The 23,342-nt window shown below is 39.4% G+C and overlaps 3 protein-coding genes across 3 annotated transcripts; 1 reads left to right on the top strand and 2 right to left on the bottom strand.

Moving 5' to 3' along the window:
- Nucleotides 1-493: 493 nt before the first annotated feature.
- On the bottom strand, nucleotides 494-11,734 carry LOC145232213 (coiled-coil domain-containing protein 146-like). Its single transcript, XM_080096756.1, has 21 exons — nucleotides 11,412-11,734; nucleotides 11,218-11,300; nucleotides 11,014-11,098; nucleotides 10,431-10,555; nucleotides 9,555-9,705; nucleotides 8,658-8,815; nucleotides 8,183-8,291; nucleotides 7,723-7,841; nucleotides 7,027-7,213; nucleotides 5,938-6,033; nucleotides 5,106-5,276; nucleotides 4,849-4,974; nucleotides 4,660-4,787; nucleotides 4,321-4,545; nucleotides 3,609-3,728; nucleotides 3,159-3,267; nucleotides 2,841-2,969; nucleotides 2,323-2,460; nucleotides 1,728-1,883; nucleotides 1,334-1,426; nucleotides 494-796 (listed from the first exon to the last, which is right to left on the bottom strand). Exons 1-21 carry the CDS (start codon nucleotides 11,559-11,561, stop codon nucleotides 593-595), a joined length of 2,862 nt encoding a protein of 953 aa, XP_079952882.1. The 5' UTR covers nucleotides 11,562-11,734; the 3' UTR covers nucleotides 494-592.
- A 2,032-nt stretch (nucleotides 11,735-13,766) lies between these two features.
- On the bottom strand, nucleotides 13,767-17,825 carry LOC145232620 (uncharacterized). The gene is made up of 3 exons (XM_080097281.1): nucleotides 17,609-17,825; nucleotides 16,913-17,104; nucleotides 13,767-16,690 (listed from the first exon to the last, which is right to left on the bottom strand). Exons 1-3 carry the CDS (start codon nucleotides 17,823-17,825, stop codon nucleotides 13,779-13,781), a joined length of 3,321 nt encoding a protein of 1,106 aa, XP_079953407.1. The 3' UTR covers nucleotides 13,767-13,778.
- A 2,948-nt stretch (nucleotides 17,826-20,773) lies between these two features.
- On the top strand, nucleotides 20,774-22,660 carry LOC145232619 (protein NYNRIN-like). The gene is made up of 2 exons (XM_080097280.1): nucleotides 20,774-21,069; nucleotides 21,781-22,660. Exons 1-2 carry the CDS (start codon nucleotides 20,774-20,776, stop codon nucleotides 22,658-22,660), a joined length of 1,176 nt encoding a protein of 391 aa, XP_079953406.1.
- Nucleotides 22,661-23,342: the final 682 nt, after the last annotated feature.

Genomic DNA, 23,342 nt, shown 5'->3' with positions numbered 1-23,342 from the left:
CAACTGTTAACTAGGGATGGGCCGAACCGAACCAAAACCCGACTACTCGGTACCGAGCATCGCTGTTTTTAATGCTCGGTGCTCGGCCGAGCAGTTGCACAAACTGACCCGGGTATTAAATTTGCATATTTGTGCCCTGCTATCATACGATAGTGTTCTAAAGGGTATCCCAGAACAAAAATGGCCTTTTTATATGCGTTAGAATGTTAGTTTGTGACAAACGCGTACTTCTGGGGCCTGTACAGCTTAATACACCGCTGGTGACGTAAGGGACCTTGAAAAGCTGCAAAACTGGCGTGAAATCGGGAATGTTTGTGGCGTCATAATGCACCGAGCATTATCGTGAGACGCTCGGTGCTCGACCAAACAGAACATTTGCAGTTTTGACCCGTCCCTACTGTTACCATCCACCGGGTCTACCAAAGAACTATGTTGCAGTAAAGATTGGACACGTGCTGCACTTCTCTTGCAATCCTGCAGCCAGTATAAGCAATTTATGTGCATGATAAAATTTATAAACGAAACTATCAGTTCTTCGCACTTGTTAGTAACAAAACAGTCAACCATAGAAACAATATAACACACACAGAAATCATATCTCGATGGGTCGTAGAACCGGTTTCCGTATGTGACGCATTGATGAGCCGGGTTCTGTGGGTTTGAATGGGGCAAGTGAGCCATAAGGACGCGGAATGGGTAATTCGGATTCATCGTCGGGAATATAAGCGTTGGGTCGCGGTTCGGCGGTGGTTGTCGATCCGCCTGCGATCTGATACTGCTGCTCTTCTTGCTCCACCTGGTGTTAGAAAAACGTGTAAATGAGTCGAACTGGCGATCCCCTACTACGAAGCTGACATGTGCAGCATTCAATTGTATGCGTTTTGTCAGAGTAGCATGAAAACACACTAAGGCAGGCAACGGTGATTGTGATACAAATTTCGGCAGGTTCACCACTGAGTCTGCGTAGCTCAGTTGGTAAACCGTAAGTCCCAGGAAGGACTCCCGTCGTGGGTTCGAATCCCACCGCAGGTGAGATTTTTCTAACCTACGCCTTGCCACATGGTGGTGAAAAGAGACCGACTTGATTCTATACCACGCCTTGAATGGGTGTGGAGTACTATAATTATGTACATGGGGGAATTTGAGAAAACACACTAAATAGTTTTTCGCTTTACAGTTTGCGGGTTAAAACGCTTTAATTAACAGCTATTGTGTTTTTGCACATCAGCAATAAGTGATGGCTCCACAACAACTATTTCTCGGTGCTGTTCTATCAGAAGCAAAACTATTCCTAGTCACAGTAATGTTGGATAAACCGCACATGTCTACTTACCATCGCTTTCTCAGCTGCTTGGACGCGCTGCTGATCGTCGGAACGAAGCGATTTTTCCCATTCCAGCGCGATTTCCTCGTTCGGTGCTTCGCCCTAAAACAAAACGAACAAACGTAAGTTGGCGGCAGAGAGCATAGACGCCAGCAGGGAAGAGTAAGATTTTGAGTTTAAATATTTTGTCGAATGAGTTGATTAACAAAAAGTACCAAGTTAGTTGCAGCAGAGAGCGTTGGCGCCGGCACGCAAGGACAAGATTTGGAATTTAACCGTTTTGTCGAATAAACAAGTAGGCTACATGTCCGAATAAAAGTAGAGAAATTCAGTGCATGTTGAAACAAGCGAGTTTACCAATGTCTGTTCACCATTCAACAGCTGTTGTTATAGCAACGTGTACCTGTTCCATTCTGACGTAACACTGCTCCAGGTCGTTGTACATTTGTTTCGATTGTTGTTGAAGTTTCATCGCGTCAGCCTGTTTCATCGCCAACTCCGAAACAAGGCTCATCATTTTCCTTGTCACGTCTTTAATGCGGGATTGATAGTTGTTTACCTGTTAAGCAACGTGAAATTATCTCTTACTTTCATCTCTATAGGATGAAATTGACGCCATTACTTTTAGAATTCGCTCGAAATTGGCTTAGTTTGAAGCAGGACCCACGACAAAAACATGTACCGAATTGTCGGTTTAAATTTTGGTGATCAGACTTTTATATGCCATGTGCCCGATCCATTATAATGTTTTATTGTTGCTTTGAAGCTAAAACATTTAAGCTTACTGCCGGGTAAAGCATTTTAATTCCCTATTTTTATCACTAACAAGTTCCTAATTTTTTAACACTAACTGGTCTAGATATAACTAGTGCTCGAAAGTACCAAGAACATGTCTTTTATATCATTTTCCTCTCTAGGGTTCTGGTTCAAGCAGGTTCGCAAATTTACAACACAACTAGCTTTGTATCTTGCGTGACCGTAAATGAAAACCAACCCACTTTTTTTGCGAGGACAAGTGAGTCGTCTTTTCCAACGTTGACCTTGTTGTTGACGCGATCAGTCAACCGTGACGACTGCTCGAACACCAGGTCACGCTCCAGTAGTTGTTCTTCCTTTTCGGCCAATCGGATTTCAAGCTGAAAGAGTAATTTTCAGTTTGTTAAGTTTATCCCCAGCAACAATATTTCATCGTTGAATAAGATTTTGCGCTCGGCGTGTGTTTTTACGAACTTCTGACAGCTGCCCCCTGTCATTCAAAGTCAAATCTTGTCACATAGAATTTGTATGTGTTAATTTAAAATGAGGTAAGGCCTTCGTCACTTCGTGTAAAATGTTGTCAAAGTCATTGGTGAAGAAATTTCACGAAAGTTACATTTGTTTCATTTTTTCGATTTATGTCTTTTTTAAGCAGGACTGGTTGGTGTTTGAACCAAAAAACCTTATGGACATTGCGTGCGTGCTGCTCTGTCATATCTATACATATATATAAATAAATATAAGCTGTTTTCATGTTCACCTTTTCAATCATCGTCCGTAGTTCGGTTGGATTTGGATCCTTTCCCTGTAGTAGTCTCACTCTACCCGGTTTATCCGGATCCTCCAGTTGTTTCTCGAGTTCTCTCATCCGGTCCTGGCACTGGGAGAGCTGAAAGATGAAGAAGTGATTGAAACCCTGGAGTGCGGTGTTCTATGAAGGTTTGATGACTTGTTCCAAAATATATTGTTAACGAAAGCAGAAAAAGTTTGCAAATTTTGTTGCTTAGTACAATGTTTATCGTCGATCCAATGTCCTCAGTACAATTATGGGGATTACTGCTTAGATTATATTTCTCACTTGAATTTGCAGAGTCGCCATTTCATTGTGGAGATTTCTGATGTTCGGTTTATTTTTCCTGCCAAGGTTGATTTGCCGCTGCTCTTCCGACGACTGCATTTTGAGAAAACTGCAAAGAAACAAAGTAACATTGATGCAAAGTAATATAGATTCGTAGGAGAATATTATAAGCAAAACCCTGTTCAGCCGACAAAAAAATACCATTGCCTTGTAGAAATGCGATTCCTGGATAAATGTATGACGAAAATTCAGAAAATGTAGTTTATCCTGCTTTTAATCGCGGATTTAATTTAACTGGAGTCAAAAAAATAATTTCAAGATTTATTAAATTTTAAAGTAATATCTTCCAGGATTTAGGAAAATGTAAACGCTACTCTTTCTTGACTTAATCACGGATGACAACAGCAACAAAAACGAACAAACATTTTGACCGGAAACGCTTTTTCCTACCGGATTTCCTCTTCCATAGCTTGAACCGAAACATTTCCGTTCCTGATCATCGTCTCCTGGATGTTGAACTTCTCGTAGAAAATACAAACTTCCTCTTCGCGCTCCACAAGCTGAACTCCTCTGTAAAATAAGTTGGGCAGGTTTCGTAACATTTTACTGCGTTGAAATGTGGCTGTCCATTAATGGGCAACACAATATGTTCAGGTTGGACGCAATTGGCTCGTTAATGAGACTTTTTTGTGGAGCGTAAACGAGTTCCAGTAAACCACGGGTAAACCGGATTCGGTTAATCCGGATCTTCACCTAATTTGGACGAAACTTGAGGTAAAAATGATTTGTTATGTGGTAAGGCTTTAACTAATCGACATCGGGGATTCCATTTTCCCCCTAATATGGCCAAATTTTTCGGGTCCGGATTAACCGAGGTTTACTGCGTTTGCAACAAAAACACCAAACAGCCGGTGGTTTAATGAAAACGAAAGGTTGAGGGTTTAATTCCCACCTCGGTCTTGGGCGTTTTATTAAAAACAATAAACATCATCACCCAACCCAGTTAAGGTCAGAGGACCACATTAGTTCAACCACATTTAAATGTTAACAATTTATTCCAACCGAGTAACAATGGAATAATCAGCCCAACAATGGATATGTTGTATGCAAAACCCATACAGCCCAGCAATCGTAATTACCAATCAACCTGATCGCAACTAACCTGTCGTTCCTGTGCTGCACTGCTGTCTCGTACTTCTTGCGCAGCTGTACCATCCCCTCTTCAGCCTGGTTATTCAGCGTGTTCAACTTCCCGATTTGCATCTTCAACTGTTCCCTCTTCTCGTTTAGTTCGTTCTCCAGAGCAAGCGCCTTCGCTCTCTCGTTACGAAGCGAATCGCGGAGAACGAGAGAGTTCATTTTCTTCAGTTTCGCTTTCTGCAAGTTCCTGAATTGGGAGAAAAGCACTTTAGTTGGTCATACAAGGTTTTGTGCAGGTGAGGGACAGTGGGATTTGAACCCTGTACCTTCGACACAAGTTACATCGGTTAATAACATTCACCTTTCAATGTTTGTGACGGTTGTTCGCAGAATTTCGATTTCATTTGCGAGTATTTTAATCTTTTCTTTCATCTCGGCCGACTTTTGCGCACTCGCTTGAATCTGATTCACGCATTTGTTTCGCTCATTCTACAAGACAATCACACCATTACTGACGTCACAAACAAAATTGCGCCACGTCACAACCTACCTTTATGACGTCATAAAGCTTTGCAAACTCCTGTAGACGAACTTGGACTTCAACGTTTTTCTTCTTGTGATCGTTAATCGCAAGGTCTTTGCTTTTCAATTCCTGCTCGGCCCGCTTCGCTCGTTGCTAGGAAACAGATTGTGACGTTGACAAATAAGTATTGTGATGTCACATACACGTATGTGTTTATCGTATTAGCCAAATGAAAATGCTGAAATGTTATTTTAAACCACTTAGCAGCAACAACAAAACAATACCTCTGCTCTCATGTAGTCCCGGGACTTTTGTTCTCTCTCATCCGCTTTAATCTGTGCGAGTCGCGTTAAATCTCCGACAGCTGATCTGAGGTTTTCCTGTTCTTTGATCAATCTCTCCTCTTCGTGAATGCAATCGTCAACTTTCACTTGCTCCACCGAAGTAAGGGAATTCTGCGCGACAAATTAAAATTCGTTTGCCACTAATACAACGGACATTGGTAAATACAAAGTAGTTGCTCACATTCCACAAAATATTTTCCCTTTTTTGGCGAAACTATTTCAATGAGCAGCGCTTAAATAAAATGTAAAGTCCTCAAAATTGTTGGCTGCAAAACCTGGAAATTCAAACCAACTAGACTAACGCTACAAAAGTATACGCTACTTAAACATTCAACCCTAGTGTATTATTTCAACTAAATCAACCCCGGTTGGGCAACTCCAAAAATGCATCAACTTAAACTTGTTGACGGTGCAGTACCACTACCATGTGTTAATTTGCGTTTTTAGGTATCTTCCCCCACCTCCTCAACCCGTGTAAGAATATCAGCCTAAAAGAGGTATCTGGGATTGAATCTTAATGTTACTGTGATTACGCGCTAACCGTCAACATTTTTAAATTTTTATGCGTTTTCTAATTAGATTGCGAATTTTAGAGAAGCCCACTCTGAATGTAACGGCATCATTTATCAAGTTTGTAGAGCTCTCCTCGCAAATTTATGTCATTCCGACGTTTCAACGTCTTATACAGGTCGCCTTCATCAGGGTAAATAACACCGAATGCGCGTAGTACAGCGCACGATAAACAAAGGAAAAAAGAACATTTATCTTTCACCTGTTGTCCGAGTTTTCGTTTCGCTTCGTCCACTTCAGCCTGGAGCTGTTTCCGCTTCTCGTGGAGCGACCCGTCATCCTTGGGAACCAGATCAACCTGGAATCGAACATTAACACCTTAATACAACAGCTATAAAACTGCTGACATCAGCTATAAAACTGCTGAGATGGGCAATATTCGGCATGAACCAGCAGTTGTCCTGTTTCTCTGTGATGCGTTTTATGCAAACTTGTGACATTTAATATTAGACGAGTTTGTGCAGTCAACCAATGGTACTTTTTGGGGCTGTTTATGGGTGGGAAAGATGTAACAAATGCTCAAAGATTGGACTTTTTTGTAAACACGCAAAATGTTGAAAACAGCGCTCTAGCTCAGCGCTTCCCAACCGGTGGGCCACGACCCACTGGTGGTCCGCGACGTACTTTCTGGTGGGCCGTGAAGCTTTTCAAACTATTACCATACCAATATAGAAGGGAAAAAAAGTTACACAGTTTGTGCGAACGTACTTTCAAATTTAACCTTTTTTCGCAAAAATATAATATTATGCACTATGAAAGCCGCATAAGATTTCACGTTTAACAAAGCTTTAATACACAAACAAACTGCAATTGTCGCGTCACAATAGTACTTGTACTAGTTGTAAAATCTTGAAGCTGTAACTGTATTTGTTAGCTTTATTTGGTCTTTGCGTAGCTGCAAAATGAATAGTTTTTTTTCCCCAGAAAGTAGTAGTGATCTCATAAATCATATCAAACCAGCAAGCTCAAGCTTCACATTAACAGAAGTATTGCTTGTGCGGTTATTATTTTTCTGTCAATTTTAGTTCTTTTTCATTGTGCTTTTGTCGTAATATTAAACGGTGGTCCACCCAAAAAATATCTTTTTTAAATGGGCCGTGAGCTGGAAAAGGTTGGGAAGCACTGGTCTGGCTGAATACTAAAGATGTTAAAATCCCTCGTTTGTTTACACAATTATACTAGAATGGCATAAGAGCAGAGCTTGTGATTTAGACGTTCTTAATATTGCTCCAAACAAAATGTACAGAGAAGGGTAAAAAACACTTTTGTTCAAATTTTGTTTTCATTTTACCTGATCTTTAACTTTCTCCTTAATAGTTTGTTGATGTGAAAGTGCATCATTTGCAACTCTTAATTGTTGCTCCAACTTTTTCAGTTGCCTCAAATCTCTATCTTTCTCCCTTTGCTTTCGAGTCAGAGTGTCGTGTCCGGTCTTTTTCTCAAGTTGAGTGTGACGAAGTGAAAGGTCCAGAGACGCTCTGGATTATGTCAAATAAACTTTAAAACCAATCAAGTCAAGATTGGACTAAGAAAACCCCATGATTAATCAATGGAAAGTAGCAGACTGTACATAAACTTACTGCATATATGTTTGATTGTTATTTGTTATTTTTGAAAACTAATGGTGAATATTTGTATACGACACTGGGGTATAAACATGCTCTTGAACAAAGCCTTTAACAAAAAGATAATGAAAAGAAACAGTCCGTAGATAAACTTGCTCAATATTGCATATATGTTTGATTATTTGGGAGGTTTTAAAAACGTTTTTTACTTAAGGTCAACATATTCATTTAACATTAATTGTGAATATTGATATGCAACACTAGCATAGAAACATGCTCTGGAACATAAAACAAGTCAATAGACTTTTTACAACAGAACAAGCTGAAAAATATGACTTTTGTGATAGAACCAGCTGACAATAAATTTAAATCCCACCACTAGAAATAAACACTCTAAAATGTAGGACACATTAAATCCTCACCTGTCGCCAAGTAGGACAGCTTCTCGCTCTTTTTCAAATTCAAAGTCTCTCATAAGTTTGTTGTATTCGCGCTCCTTCCCTTCAAGTAAGGAGCGTTGATAGTCAAGTTCCTCTTCCACCTAAACATTACAAAATATCAGTGCAACAATCAACAATACATGTGTGTGTGTGTGTGTGTGTGTAGTGTTTGAACAATTTTTTGGCTTTGTCATTTTAACTAAAAATGTAAATGTGCAAAATCTAAAACCTTTGTGTAGCTTTTTGCACAAAGCAAATTACCTAAACACTTAAATAAGTTTTGTTATGATTAGAATAAAGTTCAGGACACTATACATGGATCTGTTCATAAGTTTGGAGATGAATATCATGGCTCAAATAAGCGTAAAAATGAACAAACTTTTTTGTTGAAACGTTTCAGCAGCATGATATTTGTTTGTTTGCTTTTTACATAAAGTCTCACCTCTCCCTTTTCTTCTTCAATTCTGCTTTTCTTTCCCTCAACCAATTGTATTTCAGCTTCCAGATTTTTGCAAGTTAAATTTAATTCAGCTTGCTTTTTGCTGATTTCTCTGTAATTAAAATAAAGACATTTCACATTATGCAAAGATCCAGATTAACCAATGTCGATTAGTTACAGCCTTACCACATTACAAATCATTTGTACCTCAAGTTTTGTCCAAACTCGGTGAAGATCCGGACTAACCAACGTCGATTAGTTAAAGCCTTACCACATTAAATATGTGAAGCCCCAGATTAACCAATCCGATTTAACCAAGGTTTATACATTTGTTACATGATTATAGTAACTATTTGGTTACAGACGCATGTGTTTATTCATATAGGGTACATTTCCACATCAGAATTTAATAGCGTTTGTTTGTTTGTTCATGAATAAAACTTTTTTTTTTTTTTTTTTTTTTTTTTTTTTATCTTACTGTTTTTGACGATTAATTTTGTCAATTTCTTTAGATATTTGTGTTGGGATTCCATGGATTTGAACAAGATCATTTTTTATCGATTCCATCTCTTCACGTTTAGCTTCAAGTTCTTTCGCATCGAGTCCATTCTGTCGTAACTTGTTTTCCAAGTCTTCCTGAAAAAACAACAAGCCAGATTTGCAGCAACACTAACCTTATGTAACTTAGTAAACTGAAGCTTTTGAACAAGAACTGGGGATGCCATTAAACTGGCGAAATCAATATCATTTAGAATACATTGCAATATGAAAAAACACATATTGATTTAGGCGCACTGCAAGATTCAGTTACTATGATTTCCTGGAACTTGAATCATCTGTATTAAGCGCACGTTGGTTCAGGACTATTTCTGTTGTATGTATAATCTTAACTTAGTAAACTGAAGCATTCAGTGCAACCAATCAGTCTGTGTTTTTTGTTATAAAGTGAAGTGCACTGAAAGCTTCAGGTTAGTAAATATTATCCATAATGGAATTGTCTGTATTAAATGCATGTTGGTAATATTGGTAAACTAACCTTATATAATTAATATTTATCAAGTAGAAGTGAGCATGACACACTGTTGGAAGACCAAACATTGCCTGATAAATCAACTTGCACAGACTCACTGTTAGTAACTTCATTTTGCCATGTTTTTGTTCTTTTCATTAACCACAATAGTTTTTTTCACATTGTGTTATGGTTTAGCACTTGACATGAAAAATACTGAATTTGATAAAATTGTATGTATTTAGAGTTGTATGTATTCTGTGGATAATTATAAACTGCTTTTATCACATTTTCTGCTTTTTACATGATGGTCACATAACTGTGAAGCAGCGTTTGTAGAAACCGAGATGAAATATTGATTAATACCTTTAGATTTTTTAGTTCATTAATCCTTTGTGAATTTTCTTTTTTAGCCAGTTCAGTTTGGTTTTCAATTTCACGTTTCTTTGCTTCCACTTCATCGTGTTTTGGAATCCTCTCATATTCACGCTTCAACAAACGGTCTTCCTCTTGAAGACTGAAATTAAACATTTAAATTGTGTTATAAGTATAACAAATAGTATGAGATATTACTTTATTAGCACACAGTCTATTTGGTATGGCACTAAATTTTAGTCACAAATTCTCATAGCTAACCAGGCTTAAGACCTTAGAGACTTAAGTAAAATATTTGGAGTGTAGCAAAAATATTAAGATATTGCTTTCAAAGCTATAAATATCTGCACACTTACCCATAAACCCTTAACATAAAATAATTGTTACAAACATGACTTATTCTATTTGCCCTAGATAAAGTGGCTTATATTTTCTTGTTTGAGACCAGATTCTAGCATTATTTTAATTATAAACCCTCACCCAACCCGAATAGCTCTAACCGTTAGCGCTGTCAAAAGTTGGCAAAAATATATTTTCGTAAAAGCATAGTTGAGTCCTTTAACTTCTTGCCGTGTGATAACATGCGGTAAACCATGAGGTAGCATGCAGTAACATATGGTATTATGCGTTATCAGTGGTGGAATTCAAAGTTTTTGTAAGCTGGTTCTATCACAAAAGTCATATTTTTCTGCCGGTTTTGTTACAAAAAGTCCATTTACAGTAACCAGTAATGCTAACCGGTTCGCTGGTCTCATAAAATTTGGGATGGTTCTTTAGAACAGGTGCGAACCGGCTGAATTCAACCACTGGTTAACATGCAGTATTTAGTATCACTGCTTTTCTTGTGGCATACATAGAAGTACTTACGCTGTTATTTTGTATTGCAGTTCATACTCCCGTTCTTCAATTTGTTGAATCTCATTGTGACGTTTTAAAAGTTCTTGACGGAGTTTTCCCACTTCAGAATCAATGTTTTCTGGAAAGTGGTCAGCCTAAAACATTCGAAAAATCAACTTTAATTTATTTTCAAACTTCACCACTATTAGAATAATACTCGTAATTACCAGACTCGGTATCAGTACTCATTCAAAACCTGGTATCATCCCATCACTACCTTATTGAAACTTAAAGCTGGAATCACCCAGTTCGTTGCTTGGTGGATGAAGACTAATGAGCCTTATAGCAATAGATGTAACTTCAGAAAAACACTTAATTGTCCACCCTTTAGTTTTAAATATATACATATTTCGCCTTTACAGCATCATCAGTATCTGCAAACAAGCAGAAATTTTTCTTGCGAAATATATATATATCATTAAAACTAAAGGGTGACTGACAGATTTTTTCTGAACTTACATCTATTAGAATAATATATGAACGATAAGTTGACATTCTTAAAAAGCCACAGTATTATAGAGAAAATACTTCATTGAAAATCATTGAAACTTACCCTTTCAAGGTCTTGTCGCTGGCCTTCCAATTCCACTGTGTAACTTTTTGCATCTTGTAATAACTTACTTTCTGACTCCCTAGTTCTAAAAGATTGCAAATAGACAGATTTTTTTCTGTCATACAGTTATGTGAATTAAGTCAATTGTAAAAAGAATAAAAATATAAAGTAGGATTCACATAACAAGTAATAAAACCAACTTACTGTTTTAGCATGTCATGAAGGGCAGTGTACTTTGCCTTCAGTTCTGCCATTCGTGTGCCAGTCACTTTTCCTGCCTCAAACAACTAAAAAACAAACAACACTGGTTTAATCACATTCAGCAACTGTAACAAATCTGATTTGTCAAACATCTTGCATAATTTAGTAATACATTTTTATATTCTAACTGCATATACCTCTTCAAGACATTGAAATGCTGGACTTGCAGTTACTTCAACCTGACTTTCTTCTTGTAACCGAACAGTTGGTGCCAACGCTGAGATTGGCCGACTTTCCTGAGATTCATCTCCTTCTTGGTCATCGTTTGTTGGAAAGTTTGAGCTCATGACGTTTACGTCCCAATAATAGACCACTTCAGTTTAATCATACCTTACTGAAAGTTCTATAGCAACTAAACCCCTCAAAAAATTGCTTTCCACTTTATTTTTGGCATAAAAACTTATAAGAAGCTGTTGTGTTATTGTTAGTCGAACAGAACCTTAAACCTTGTTTCTCTGGTATTCGTCGCAAATCTTAATTTATTTTGTGTGTTTCTGTCAACTCCTAAATATTGAAAGCAAAACTATGTTCGTAAAACAAGGCTTTACAGCAAAACAATATTAACTAAATAAAGTTCGCTAAGAACGCAGCAAAAATAGTCTGGTTGATATAGTAACAGCCGCTAGGTGGCAAAAACAAACTATAAAAGTGCCGGTAAAGGGTCATTTAATGTAAAAGTTTTTAAAAATTGATTACTTGCTGTATAAAGTATTGATTAGGTAAATTTTGGTATACAAGAAAAAGGTATTAGAGAACCCCAACCCTAAACAGTAATTAGCTGCGTTTTTGTTGTTGTTCACCAAAAAACGGCGCTTTCGTAGACTTTTAGTTGGCCCCGCTTTAGTATTATGACATTGTTTGTTTGATGACACAAACCGTATTTTCCAATTGTCAGATCACCTGAAAGGGTTTTAAAAAGTTGTGTAATACCGATTTTTAAACTTTTATTAATTATATTCGGTAATCGCAGTTATAGTTTAGTTTCAAAAGATTTGCAACCAAAACTTATGGGTGTTATTTTTTTTTACGAAACAGACATATATTATGCTGATAAAAACTCTTGTTTTACTATTAGTAATAAACATATATTTGAACATGGGCTTTTGTGCCTCAAAAATTAATTTGAATAAAGTTTAGGGTTGGTTAAACAGTGAGTAAATTTCTCCATTAAGCCCACCATTATTAGTGTAACTTTTATTTTATCTTTTTTTGTTCTTAAAACTGGGTTTACTTGAGATTTTACAAAATTGGAATAATGTATTACTTCAGCCGATATGTTTTGATACTTTTTAGTTCAAAATACTGGTCAATCTTTTAACAGTAACCAAACAAAATATTTGTTGGTTTGTTTATTAGAATAACAAAGCCGACTGTTCTTAGCAAACCAATATCATGGTATAACCACTATAGTCGTTTTTCATACATTTTTGGTTAGAAAACTAAGTAATTACCTTCTATTTTGTTTTTATGGTGGTTGATACATGTAAGTATCTTTGTGTATTTGGATGGTAGTGCAAAGTTTTAGACAAGCAAGAGATTTTAAAATTTGTGACTATTCCAGTGCAACCAATAGGTTTAAGTGGTTTGTTCCTTAGTGACAACGTCCCCTACTAAACGAAAATAGTTTTTTTGCAATATATGTTTTCTTTTGTAGTTCAGCTAAAGTTCTCCAATCTGTTTCAAAGTAAATCTGAATCCACAAGTGTTTTGTTTATCAAATCTGGTTTAAACCAGGTTAGTGTTTATAAAATAAATTAATTGGTTGCTGTTAAATATCACGAAAGAATTAGAGGGATGAAAACATTCCCAAGTGTGTGACTTTACTTTGTTTTGTCTCCTCTTGATGTGTTAACAATAAAACTAATGAGTTTTATTCACTATTGTAATGTAGGGACACACATCTTGAGATGCTTTTTAACTTTTCATTTTTATAACCTTGCTTCACACCTGAAATGCTGTTGTTCTTCTGTAAATAACAATCTTTACAACTTGCTTTGATTAAATATTGTCGTCAAGTGAATAAATAACACTTCTGTACAACTTGTTATCACATGCACACAAATATTTCACAAATGACACCACACCTGGTAACCATTATTTACAGAAGCATTTTTCATAATAAAAACAGACCAACAATAACATGGTTCAATACTGGGGTCGGCAACCTTTTAGGCGACATGTGCCAATTCACTTGTTATTTTCATGAGTTAATGACCTCGCATGTCAAGTTTTTTTTAAACAATAGTGGTTTGTGCCAGCAGATTAATAAAAAAGAAAAAGCAGAGTGTTTTGTGCATGTAAGGCTGAATTTTAAGACAATTGCATGATAAAAACTGAAAACAAGCAGTGTAACAGGTTAAATTGTTACTTCAATATAAACACTCAAATCAGTTGGCGTTCCATGAAAAACCACCTCGCATGCCAGGGGTTGCCGACCACTGGTTTAATACGAGCTGCAGCAAACAGTTGTGAGTTGTTTACATTTGGTTAAGTTTTTATTATTTTCATCCAACTATTTCAATCACTCTGTCGCCTTCTTCCTCTGCACCAGCGTTGTATCTCACAGCTAAATCAGATGAACGATTTGTGGATGCCCGTATAATGGACAATTTCTCCACCAGCCATTTCTTTGCCCTGACAAGTTGATCTTCTATTGCTTTAGAGTAAAGCAAGGGATTAAGGGCGCTGTTGATTGGAAGCAACAGACAAGCGCTTAACACATAAGCATCCGGTCGCATTTTGATTCCTCCAATACTTAAGTATCCCATGACACAAATTGGAATCCAGCAGCAGAAATCTGTTAATATCAATCTTGAGATTCTCTTCTGCATTTTGGAGCTGACATCATTGCTTCTGGATTCTTTCATGCGATTACTTTGCTTGTAAATGAGAACATATGCAACAACCATGTAGATAAACATAAGGAAGTTGATTGTGATAAGGAAAGTTGAATATTCCCAAGCAAATTCACTGGTTGTGGCAAACAAACGTGGCAAACAGACACTTGTTTCTCCATAATATCCAAACTCCCCTTTGATTGGGTCGCGAGGAAATGTTTCCTTGATAGTTTGTTTTACATCATTCCAATTTTTGGGTCTTATATCGGTAATTCTTTCTGCAAGAAGTGACATGTTTTCCCAGGAAACAAAGTCATTTCCAAAAATGTTGTTTGGAAACCAAACATCAGTTGTAAAATATTCCGAAGTGACTTTGAGTAAAGGAACGGTTGCCAAAACTACAGCTAAAATCCAGCAACATATTTCAGTAAATATAATTTTAGAGACTCCTACACTTCGAATTGTAAATGGTTTGAAAGCTGATACAAGGCGAAAAGTGGTCATGGCTGTCATTGTCAAGGCTGATCCTTCTGATGATACAATTGCAAGTGCTCCAAGCCCGGAACACAAACTACTTGATCTCCATTCTTTATCAAACAAACAATAAGAGCCGGAAAATCGTGTGGCTTGCACTATAACTGCAAGCAGATAAATTCCCATAAGGAAATCTGAGCAACAGAGGTTGAGAAGGAAAACACTAGTGTTAATAAAAATGTTTTTGTTTCTGTCTACATTCCATAAGCTCTGGGCAGTTGCGATGAACACAAACAGATTTCCTCCCAAGGCCAATACAGCTGTTATCCAGAAAATTGCTCGGTAAATTGGATTGGCAATCATTTCATTGACATTTGCAAATGCGTCCCCAGCCAAGTTTACACATTCATCACTTCCATCAGAACAATCTTGAATTCCATTCTGCACCAGTTTCCATTCAATCGACAAAGGTTGTTCATTTGTGCAATAAAATCTTTTTTTTTCGCATTGACATTTACTTTCATCAGATTCATTGTCACAGTCGATAATTCCATCACAAACAGTTTTTCTGTCAATTGACAATTTTCTGTTGCTTTTACAATAAAACCGCGTTTTGTGACAAAGTTCTTGAAATTCGTCTGAGCTGTCATCACAATCAACTTTTCCGTCGCATACCTGAGTGCTTTTTATGTTGATGTCTCCATTTGAGAAACAATAAAACATATTTGGACAGTTAACTTCACCAATTAGTTTTAGGTCATCCCCAATAATGCCGTCACATATTGAGTTCATCAGAACTTTGCCATCTTTCCTTTGTAAAAGCTGATTTTGAAACTCTCTCCTCAGCACTTTGTTGTCTGTTTTTGCACACCAAAATATTTCATCAAATCTTTCAACGAGACTTTTAACGTTTTCTGGAAAACACTGAGTTTCTTCCAAGATATTTTCAGAAGAACAGTATTTCATGTTTACTTGATCAACACACTGTATGCTTGAATTGCACAACACTCCACCTGCAATAGAACAGACAGATTTATTTTGGCAATGCAGCTGATTTGATGGACAATCACCCCTTATCTCATCACACAAACTTTGATTCAAACACAAACACTCATCTGACATATCAAAGCAATCCACTATACCATCACAAACTTGCTTGGATGATATGATTAACTTTTTATCCAAGCACTGAAAACATCTGAACTGTCCGTTGACGAAACAAAGATCAGATTTATCAGAACATTGAGCCACTGAATCGTAAATATTGGCTTGGGGCAAAACACAAACACCTCGTCTTGATGATCCAGGACATTTAAATCCAAATCCTGACTTGATTTCATCACTATTGTCACTACAACTAGTAACTGAGTCACAAAATGAACTGCTGGGAAGGAATTGTTGGTTTTCACATATAAATAGTTTCTTGCAAAAATTTTCTATTTTTTCGCAGTTTGAAGAGATGCAAATCGCATTCTTGCTTTCACAACTGTTGATGTTATCAGCACATGATGGTTGGATTACTGTGTTGCACTCTGCTGGAACTGTGGAATGCACAAGATACCTGGCAATTTGTTCACTCTTACAAGTTGTGGCAAACATTGTGCAAGATTGACATGTGAAGTTGGAAACTGAACAAAGTTCGTCACTCCCATCGTAGCAATCCTTAAATCCATCACCAATCCAATCAAATGGTATGCATCTGCCAGTAGATGGACAGTGTTTGTTTCCAGGATCACACAGACATCTTGAGTAAACTCCAGAGCAGTTACACGTGTAATATGTCTCATCACTTCCATCAAAACAGTCCTGATTTCCATCACATAATAAAGTCCGGTCAATACAACTTCCCTCTATACTGATATTGCATTGTTTCGTGTCAACACATGCACATTGAAACTTATGAGCTGGACAAGTGCAATTAACTTCATCACTGTAATCTCTACAGTTATTATTTCCATCACATTGCCTGTCTTTGTTGATGCAACCACTGTAAGTTGTACAGTTCTTTGTTTTGTAACAATCGCATTCAAACTTATGAGCTGGACAAGTGCAATTAACTTCATCACTCCAATCTCCACAGTCATTATATCCATCACAATGCTGGTCTTTGTAGATGCAACCACCCCATGCAGTTGTGCAGTTCTTTGTTTTATAACAATCACATTCAAACTTATGAGCTGGACAAGTGCAATTAACTTCATCACTCAAATCTCCACAGTCATTTCTTCCATTACATTGCAGGAATTTGTTGATGCAACCAACCCATGAACGTGTACAGTTCTTTGTTTTGTAACAATCACATTCAAACTTATGAGCTGGACAAGTGCAATTAACTTCATCACTCCCATCTTCACAGTCATTATTTCCATCACATTGCCTGTCTTTGACGATACAACCACCCCATGGATGTGTACAGTTCTTTGTTTTGTAACAATCACATTCAAACTTATGAGCTGGACAAGTGCAATTAACTTCATCACTCCAATCTCCACAGTCATTATATGTATCACATTGCCAGTCTTTGTTGATGCAACCTTGTTTAGTTGTACAGTTCTTTGTTTTGTAACAATCACATTCAAACTTAGGAGCTGGACAAGTGCAATTAACTTCATCACTCCAATCTCCACAGTGATTATAACTATCACATTGCCTGTCTTTGTTGATGCAACCATGTCTAGTTGTGCAGTTCTTTGTTTTGTAACAATCACATTCAAACTCGTAAGCTGGACAAGTGCAATTAACTTCATCACTCCAATCTCCACAGTCATTAGTTCCATCACATTGCCTGTGTTTGGAGATGCAACCATATCCAGTTGTGCAGTTGTTTGTTTTGTAACAAGGGCATTCAAACTTATGAGCTGGACAAGTGCAATTAACTTCATCACTCCAATCTCCACAGTTATTATATCTATCACATTGCCAGTCTTTGTTGATGCAACCACCATATCCAATTTTGCAATTGTTTGTTTTGTAACAAAGGCATTCAAACTTATGAGCTGGACAAGTGCAATTAACTTCATCACTTCTGTCTAAACAATCTATCTCTCCATCACATCGCTGCTCCTTCCTCATACACCCAACATATCCTTTACAAGTTGTGTTAAAGCAGTCACACTGAAACCAGCCTTCAGGACAAACCTCTCTAAATACATCGCTCCAATCACCACAGTTGTTGTTGGCACTGGACAATACGGGACTGCCAGGCCCATTGGATGAAAAAATCCTGTCATATATATTCATCTCAATACATCCTGGTTTTTGGCCACACCGACCAAACTTGTGACAAGCACATTCGAACATTGAAGAAGGGCAGGTGCAGTTGGGACCGCGGTACGGCCACTCGCACACCGAGAGATTGTCAGGTTCTGTGGGTAAAGTTACAAATAATATAAGCAACTTAAATATTTCAAAGGAACTTAGTGGGTGTAACGATTATGATTTCTCTGTTTAAGTTTTGGTATCGAGATTACGTGAGGTTGTCGCCCGTTTGTCTCGTGGTGTGGCTATATTGCTGTGTGTGTTTTGTATCTGTAATTATCGTGTTTAATCGTTGGATTCTATTTGAATAAGATCGTACGGGCAAACTAAGGTAATAACAAAACTGATTTTGTGACCCACAAAAAGTGTGGAACGTTACAGTGGTGGCAGCGGTGGCCATTTCAGAAGATTATCTTGATTCATCAAAAGAAACGAAAACAAAATGGATTTAGCTGGAGGAGAACCATTTCCATCTACTTCAATTTCGAATAAAACTCCCCTTGATACCCCAGAACGTCGTGATGAGAAGGTAAAAGAGGCAAAAGCTTGTTCTTCGAAATGGAAAAATACACCGGTTCAATTTGATGGGAAACATGATTTTGCAGCGTGGTTAGTGAGTTTTGAAAATTTTGCTGACCTACTTAAAATCCCCATGCAACAGCGTTCAATGTCTTTAACAACTTTTTGTGCGCCCGAAATTGGTTTGGCTATAAAGAAAATAAACCTCACTGCAGAACAAAAACAAGATTTTAAGTATTTTTGCAATCGCCTGAGAACAAGATTTTGCACCTGAAATTGATAGCAGCACTGCCATGTGTAAGCTTATGGAGAGAAAGCACAAAGTGGGTGAATCGATTGAAACTTACATGGGGGAATTGGGTGAGATAGCTCGTCTAGCCTACGGTGATAGTACTGTGGAAAGTGTAATGCAAATACGTGACCGTACTGTATGCAGCGCTTTCTTCCGTGGTCTACAGGACAGGAATCTTGCTTTTTACATTTTCAATGTGGGCCAAAATCTGACGCCGGAAGAACTGATAGAGGCTGCCAACAAACATCGCCGTGGTTCTGAACTGCTGGGAATTGCTTCAAAGTGGAGTGGGGAGAGGGTACATGGAGTAAATCAGGAAAACAAACCTTCCATAGGCGATCGGTTGGAAAAACTTAGCGGTGCACACCCAGACGCAGGAGACAAGGAAGGAGATTGTGGAAAAGCTACAACGTATCTCCAAAGTTCCGCCTCCCAGAAGAGTTTCATACAACCGCCCAAGCAATATCACGTGCTATGGATGTGGCAAATCTGGCCACATACGGCGCAATTGTCCTTTAAACCAGGGGTCACCAACCTACGGCCCGCAGGCCAGATCCAGCCCGCGAGGTCATTTCATCCGGCCCACGACCACATTTTTTAGGTTGTCAAATCGCATTGATAACTTTGTAACTTTTAAAAAATAATCTACTTCTTACGAAAGTTTTCCTGTCGCGATATGTAGAATTAATATTACCTTGTTTTGTGGGATTACAACGCCCAGGATTGACCCAAAGCCAGTTTGTTACGTCACAAACAAGACTACAAGTGTCAATTGTGCGCAAACAATTGCTTTCTTAGGTCACTTATGACGTAATATACAAACATTGCTTGTAAGATGAGACTAACTATACAATTTAATAGTCGCACCACCAGATTTTTAATGGGAGTATAGAAAGACCATATCTTGATCCCTTATCAAAACTGCCTTGCGGGCTAAGTTCGGGAAGACGGCGCTGGGGCATGTAAACTGTCCGGCCCGCGCAAATTTTTATTAAACTTATCCGGCCCGCAGTAAAAAAAGTTTGGTGACCCCTGCTTTAAACGGAAATGGGTTGGAAGATTGCGAGAGGAGTCTGGCCCAACCCCAACCAATGTAGTTCCGTTAGCTACTCTGAGTCAACCTGACGACGCAGATTCTGTTAGTGTATGTGTTCGGAAGCGTACAAGAACAAGGGATCACTTTCACAGTGGATACAGGGTCACCTGTATGTTTGATGAGTTATGACGTTCTAGAAAGAGTAAGAGGGTCTCGAGTGATCACCTTGGCCGCACCGACCTCTGTTTTGTACCAAGCGGATGGATCGACCTTGCTTCCTGCTGATGGTGTGGCGGAACTACGTGTTAAGATCGGTGGTTTAGATGTGTTGTGTAACTTCTTCGTTAACAGGAGTCTGACTGGTAACGCTTGCTTGCTTGGCCATGACTTTCTGTTGGCTCACCAGTGTGACGTTCTGTACTCCCAGAGAGTGTTGCATGCTGGTGGAGCATTTGTGCCGTTCACGTCTCGCCAAGGTGTGTCCTTCTGTTATCGTGTTTATGCAAGTTGTGATCAAGTAATAGCTGCTGGATGTAAAAGTTTTGTCGCTGCAGATATTGGAAACCGCAAGTTAAACAGATCCCCTCTCATCGGGATGTTCGAGTCGAATCCAGACTCGAAGGTGCGAGGTGCGAGGTCCCTTTTACAGTCAGACGATGGTCAATTACTTGTGCGTGCGTTAAATACGTCTGAGGAACCGGTTTGTCTACACAAAGGTACAAACGTTGGTGTGATTCATCCTGTGGCTGGGTTCGGCCAACTGGCTGTTATGCCTGAGGAATCCGTGGCTGTGCGTGATGTGTCGAGGAAAGAAGATTCAAGGGAACAGGGCACGCCCATCGACTGGAGCGACGATGAATTTCGAGGGTTCTTAGCTGCGCTAAAGTACGAAGAGATTCCTTAAGGCTGGCTGAGCCGGAAACCCTTGCCCAGTTGCTGTGGGACCACCGGGAAGTGTTTTCTCAGCATTCTGACGACCTGGGTTTTACCGAGTTGGCTGAACACCGAATTGAAACTACTGGGCCACCAATCAAACAGCATCCCCGGAGGGCACCGATCGTGCACCGGAAGAGGATTGACAAAATGGTGGAGAAGATGCTCCGATACGACGTGATTTCGCCGAGTTCTTCTGATTGGAGTTCTCCAATTGTTTTAGTCCAGAAGCCTGATGGTTCCTATCGGTTTTGCGTTGACTATCGGCGTCTCAATAGTGCGACGGTAAAAGATTCCTTTCCCCTCCCTCGTATCGACGATACATTAGATGTCCTTGGAGGTGCGAAATTTTTCTCAACACTGGATTTGACGTCGGGATATAACACAAAACGGCATAACACAAAACGTCGGGATATAACACAAAACGGCATTTGCGACACACAGCGGTTTGTATGAGTTTAATCGCTTGCCATTTGGTTTAACTAATGCTTGTGCCACGTTTCAGCGTTTGATGGCTGTTGTGCTAAGGGGTTTGGGTGATATTTGTTTGTTCTATATTGACGATGTTTCGTGTTACGCATCTAATGAGACTGACAATATTAAGAATTTGGGGAAAGTTTTAAATCGCCTTAAGCGTGCTGGGTTGAAATTAAAACCCGTGTGTCAACTGCAACCGTGACGAAGTTCCTTTTTTGGGGTACATTGTGAGTAATAAAGGGGTGGGCCCTGACCCGGGGAAGGTATGGACTGTGACACAATGGGCCGTCCCGAGTTCTGTCACTGAGCTGCGAAGCTTTTTGGGTTTGGCGTCCTACTATCGACGTTTCATTAAGGATTTCGCCCGAATTGCATGCCCACTGCACAAACTGGTAGCAACAGGCGGTGAAAACAGTTTCAAATGGAGCTCGGCCCACCAGGAAAGCTTCGATATCTTAAAATGCCGTTTGACTTCCGCTCCCATATTGGCGTTTCCGAGGGATGAAGGAAAGTTTGTGTTGGATTGTGACGCTAGCGACAAGGCTATCGGTGCTGTCCTCTCCCAGGTGCATGATGGGGTCGAATACGTCTTATCGTACGGTAGCAGGACATTAAGCAAGGCGGAAGGTCGCTACTCAACTACACACAAAGAGTTACTTGCGGTGGTGTTTTTCTTGAAGTATTACCGCACCTACCTACTTGGAAGACCGTGCTTATGATTTGGAGATTATTCACCGAGCCGGCAGAAAACATCAGAATGCCGATGCTCTTTCCCGCATTCCAGCGTCAGAACCAGTATGTCGGCTAACCCAAGAAATTAGCACTCGAGCAGAGCTAGGTGCTTCACACTTTCTGGATTGCCAAAAGAAAGATGATGTAATTAGTCACGTCATCCAGTGGTTGGAATGCGGTGAGCGACCTTCGTCAAACGAATTGGACGGGCTACCGAGGGAGCTCCGTACATATTGGAACATGTGGGACATGTTAGTTTTGAGGGAGGATGGTGTTGCGTGTCGACGTGCGGAAAACGCAGCAGGAAAGCCTCACAGGGGTTTGCAAACTATTGTCCCATGTGCATTAAGAAAAATTATTCTGGAAGAGTTTCACAACAAGCCATTGGCAGGACACATGGGTGTCAACAGGACATTGGCTCCAATTAGACAAGGATATTATTGGCCGGGGCTTAATGATGCGGTCGTCGCCTTTTGTCGGTCGTGTACGGTTTGTCAATCCAGAAAATCGCCCCAGAAAGCACGTCGTACACCCATGGTTCCCAGCAGAGTAGGATATCCAAATGCTCGGATCGGGATTGATATTGTTGGACCGCTGCCTGAATCTGAATTGGGCAACAAATATATTCTGGTTATGGTGGACTACTTCACTAAGTATGGAAAGGCCTGTGCAATTAAAGATCAATGTGCCGAAACCGTGGCAAATGAGCTTGTTTTCAAGTGGATCTGTGAACAGGGCATCCCAGAAAGGATTCACAATGATCGCGGAACGAATTTCCTTTCTGAACAAAACTATCGGACAAATGCTTTGTGCGGGAGTCGCTGCTGATGGAACAGATTGGGATACGCGATTACCGATGGTGATGGCGGCGTACAACAGTAGCGTTAGCGAGACGACCGGTTACACTTCATTCTTCATGCAGCATGGTCGTGAAATGGAAATTTCTCTTGACCTTCAACAAAATGATCCGCCAGAAGATGTGACACCTGGAACTTACGCTGAGAAGATTCAAGTAGATCTCCGCACTGCATTTAAAATCGCGCGTGACCATGGTTGGACACAGCAAAAACGCCAAAAAGCATTGTACGATAAGCGAATTCATGGTTCTCCTTTCCGTGTGGGCGACCTCGTCTATTTTCACGAACCGGTGATGCCGAAGGGAACTTGTAAGAAGTTTTGGAAACCCTGGGTTGGACCTTTCAAAGTCATTAAAGTGTTGAGTGACTCAACGTATCGGATTCAGTCACATTGTTGGGGTCGCCGTCGGCTGCTTGTCAGCTTTGATAAGTTAAAACCATTCCATGTGCGGGACCATCAGGAAACAGGAACTGAAAGTAACGAGTTGCCACAGAAGGATATGGCGCTGGCAGAGGATGAACCCGAAATGGATGATATCGTGGGTGCTCCACAGTCTGTTGGGCAGCCTGAGCAGTATACACGGCGTGGTCGTTGTGTCCGCCCTCGGCGATTGGGATTATGGTTAACGGGAGTGCAAATGTCTTGCTATTGC

This window comes from Phallusia mammillata, chromosome 6 (genome assembly GCF_965637545.1).
Source record: "Phallusia mammillata chromosome 6, kaPhaMamm4.hap1.1, whole genome shotgun sequence".
Taxonomy (NCBI): domain Eukaryota; kingdom Metazoa; phylum Chordata; class Ascidiacea; order Phlebobranchia; family Ascidiidae; genus Phallusia; species Phallusia mammillata.
This window is presented reverse-complemented; position numbering and strand designations above follow the sequence as displayed.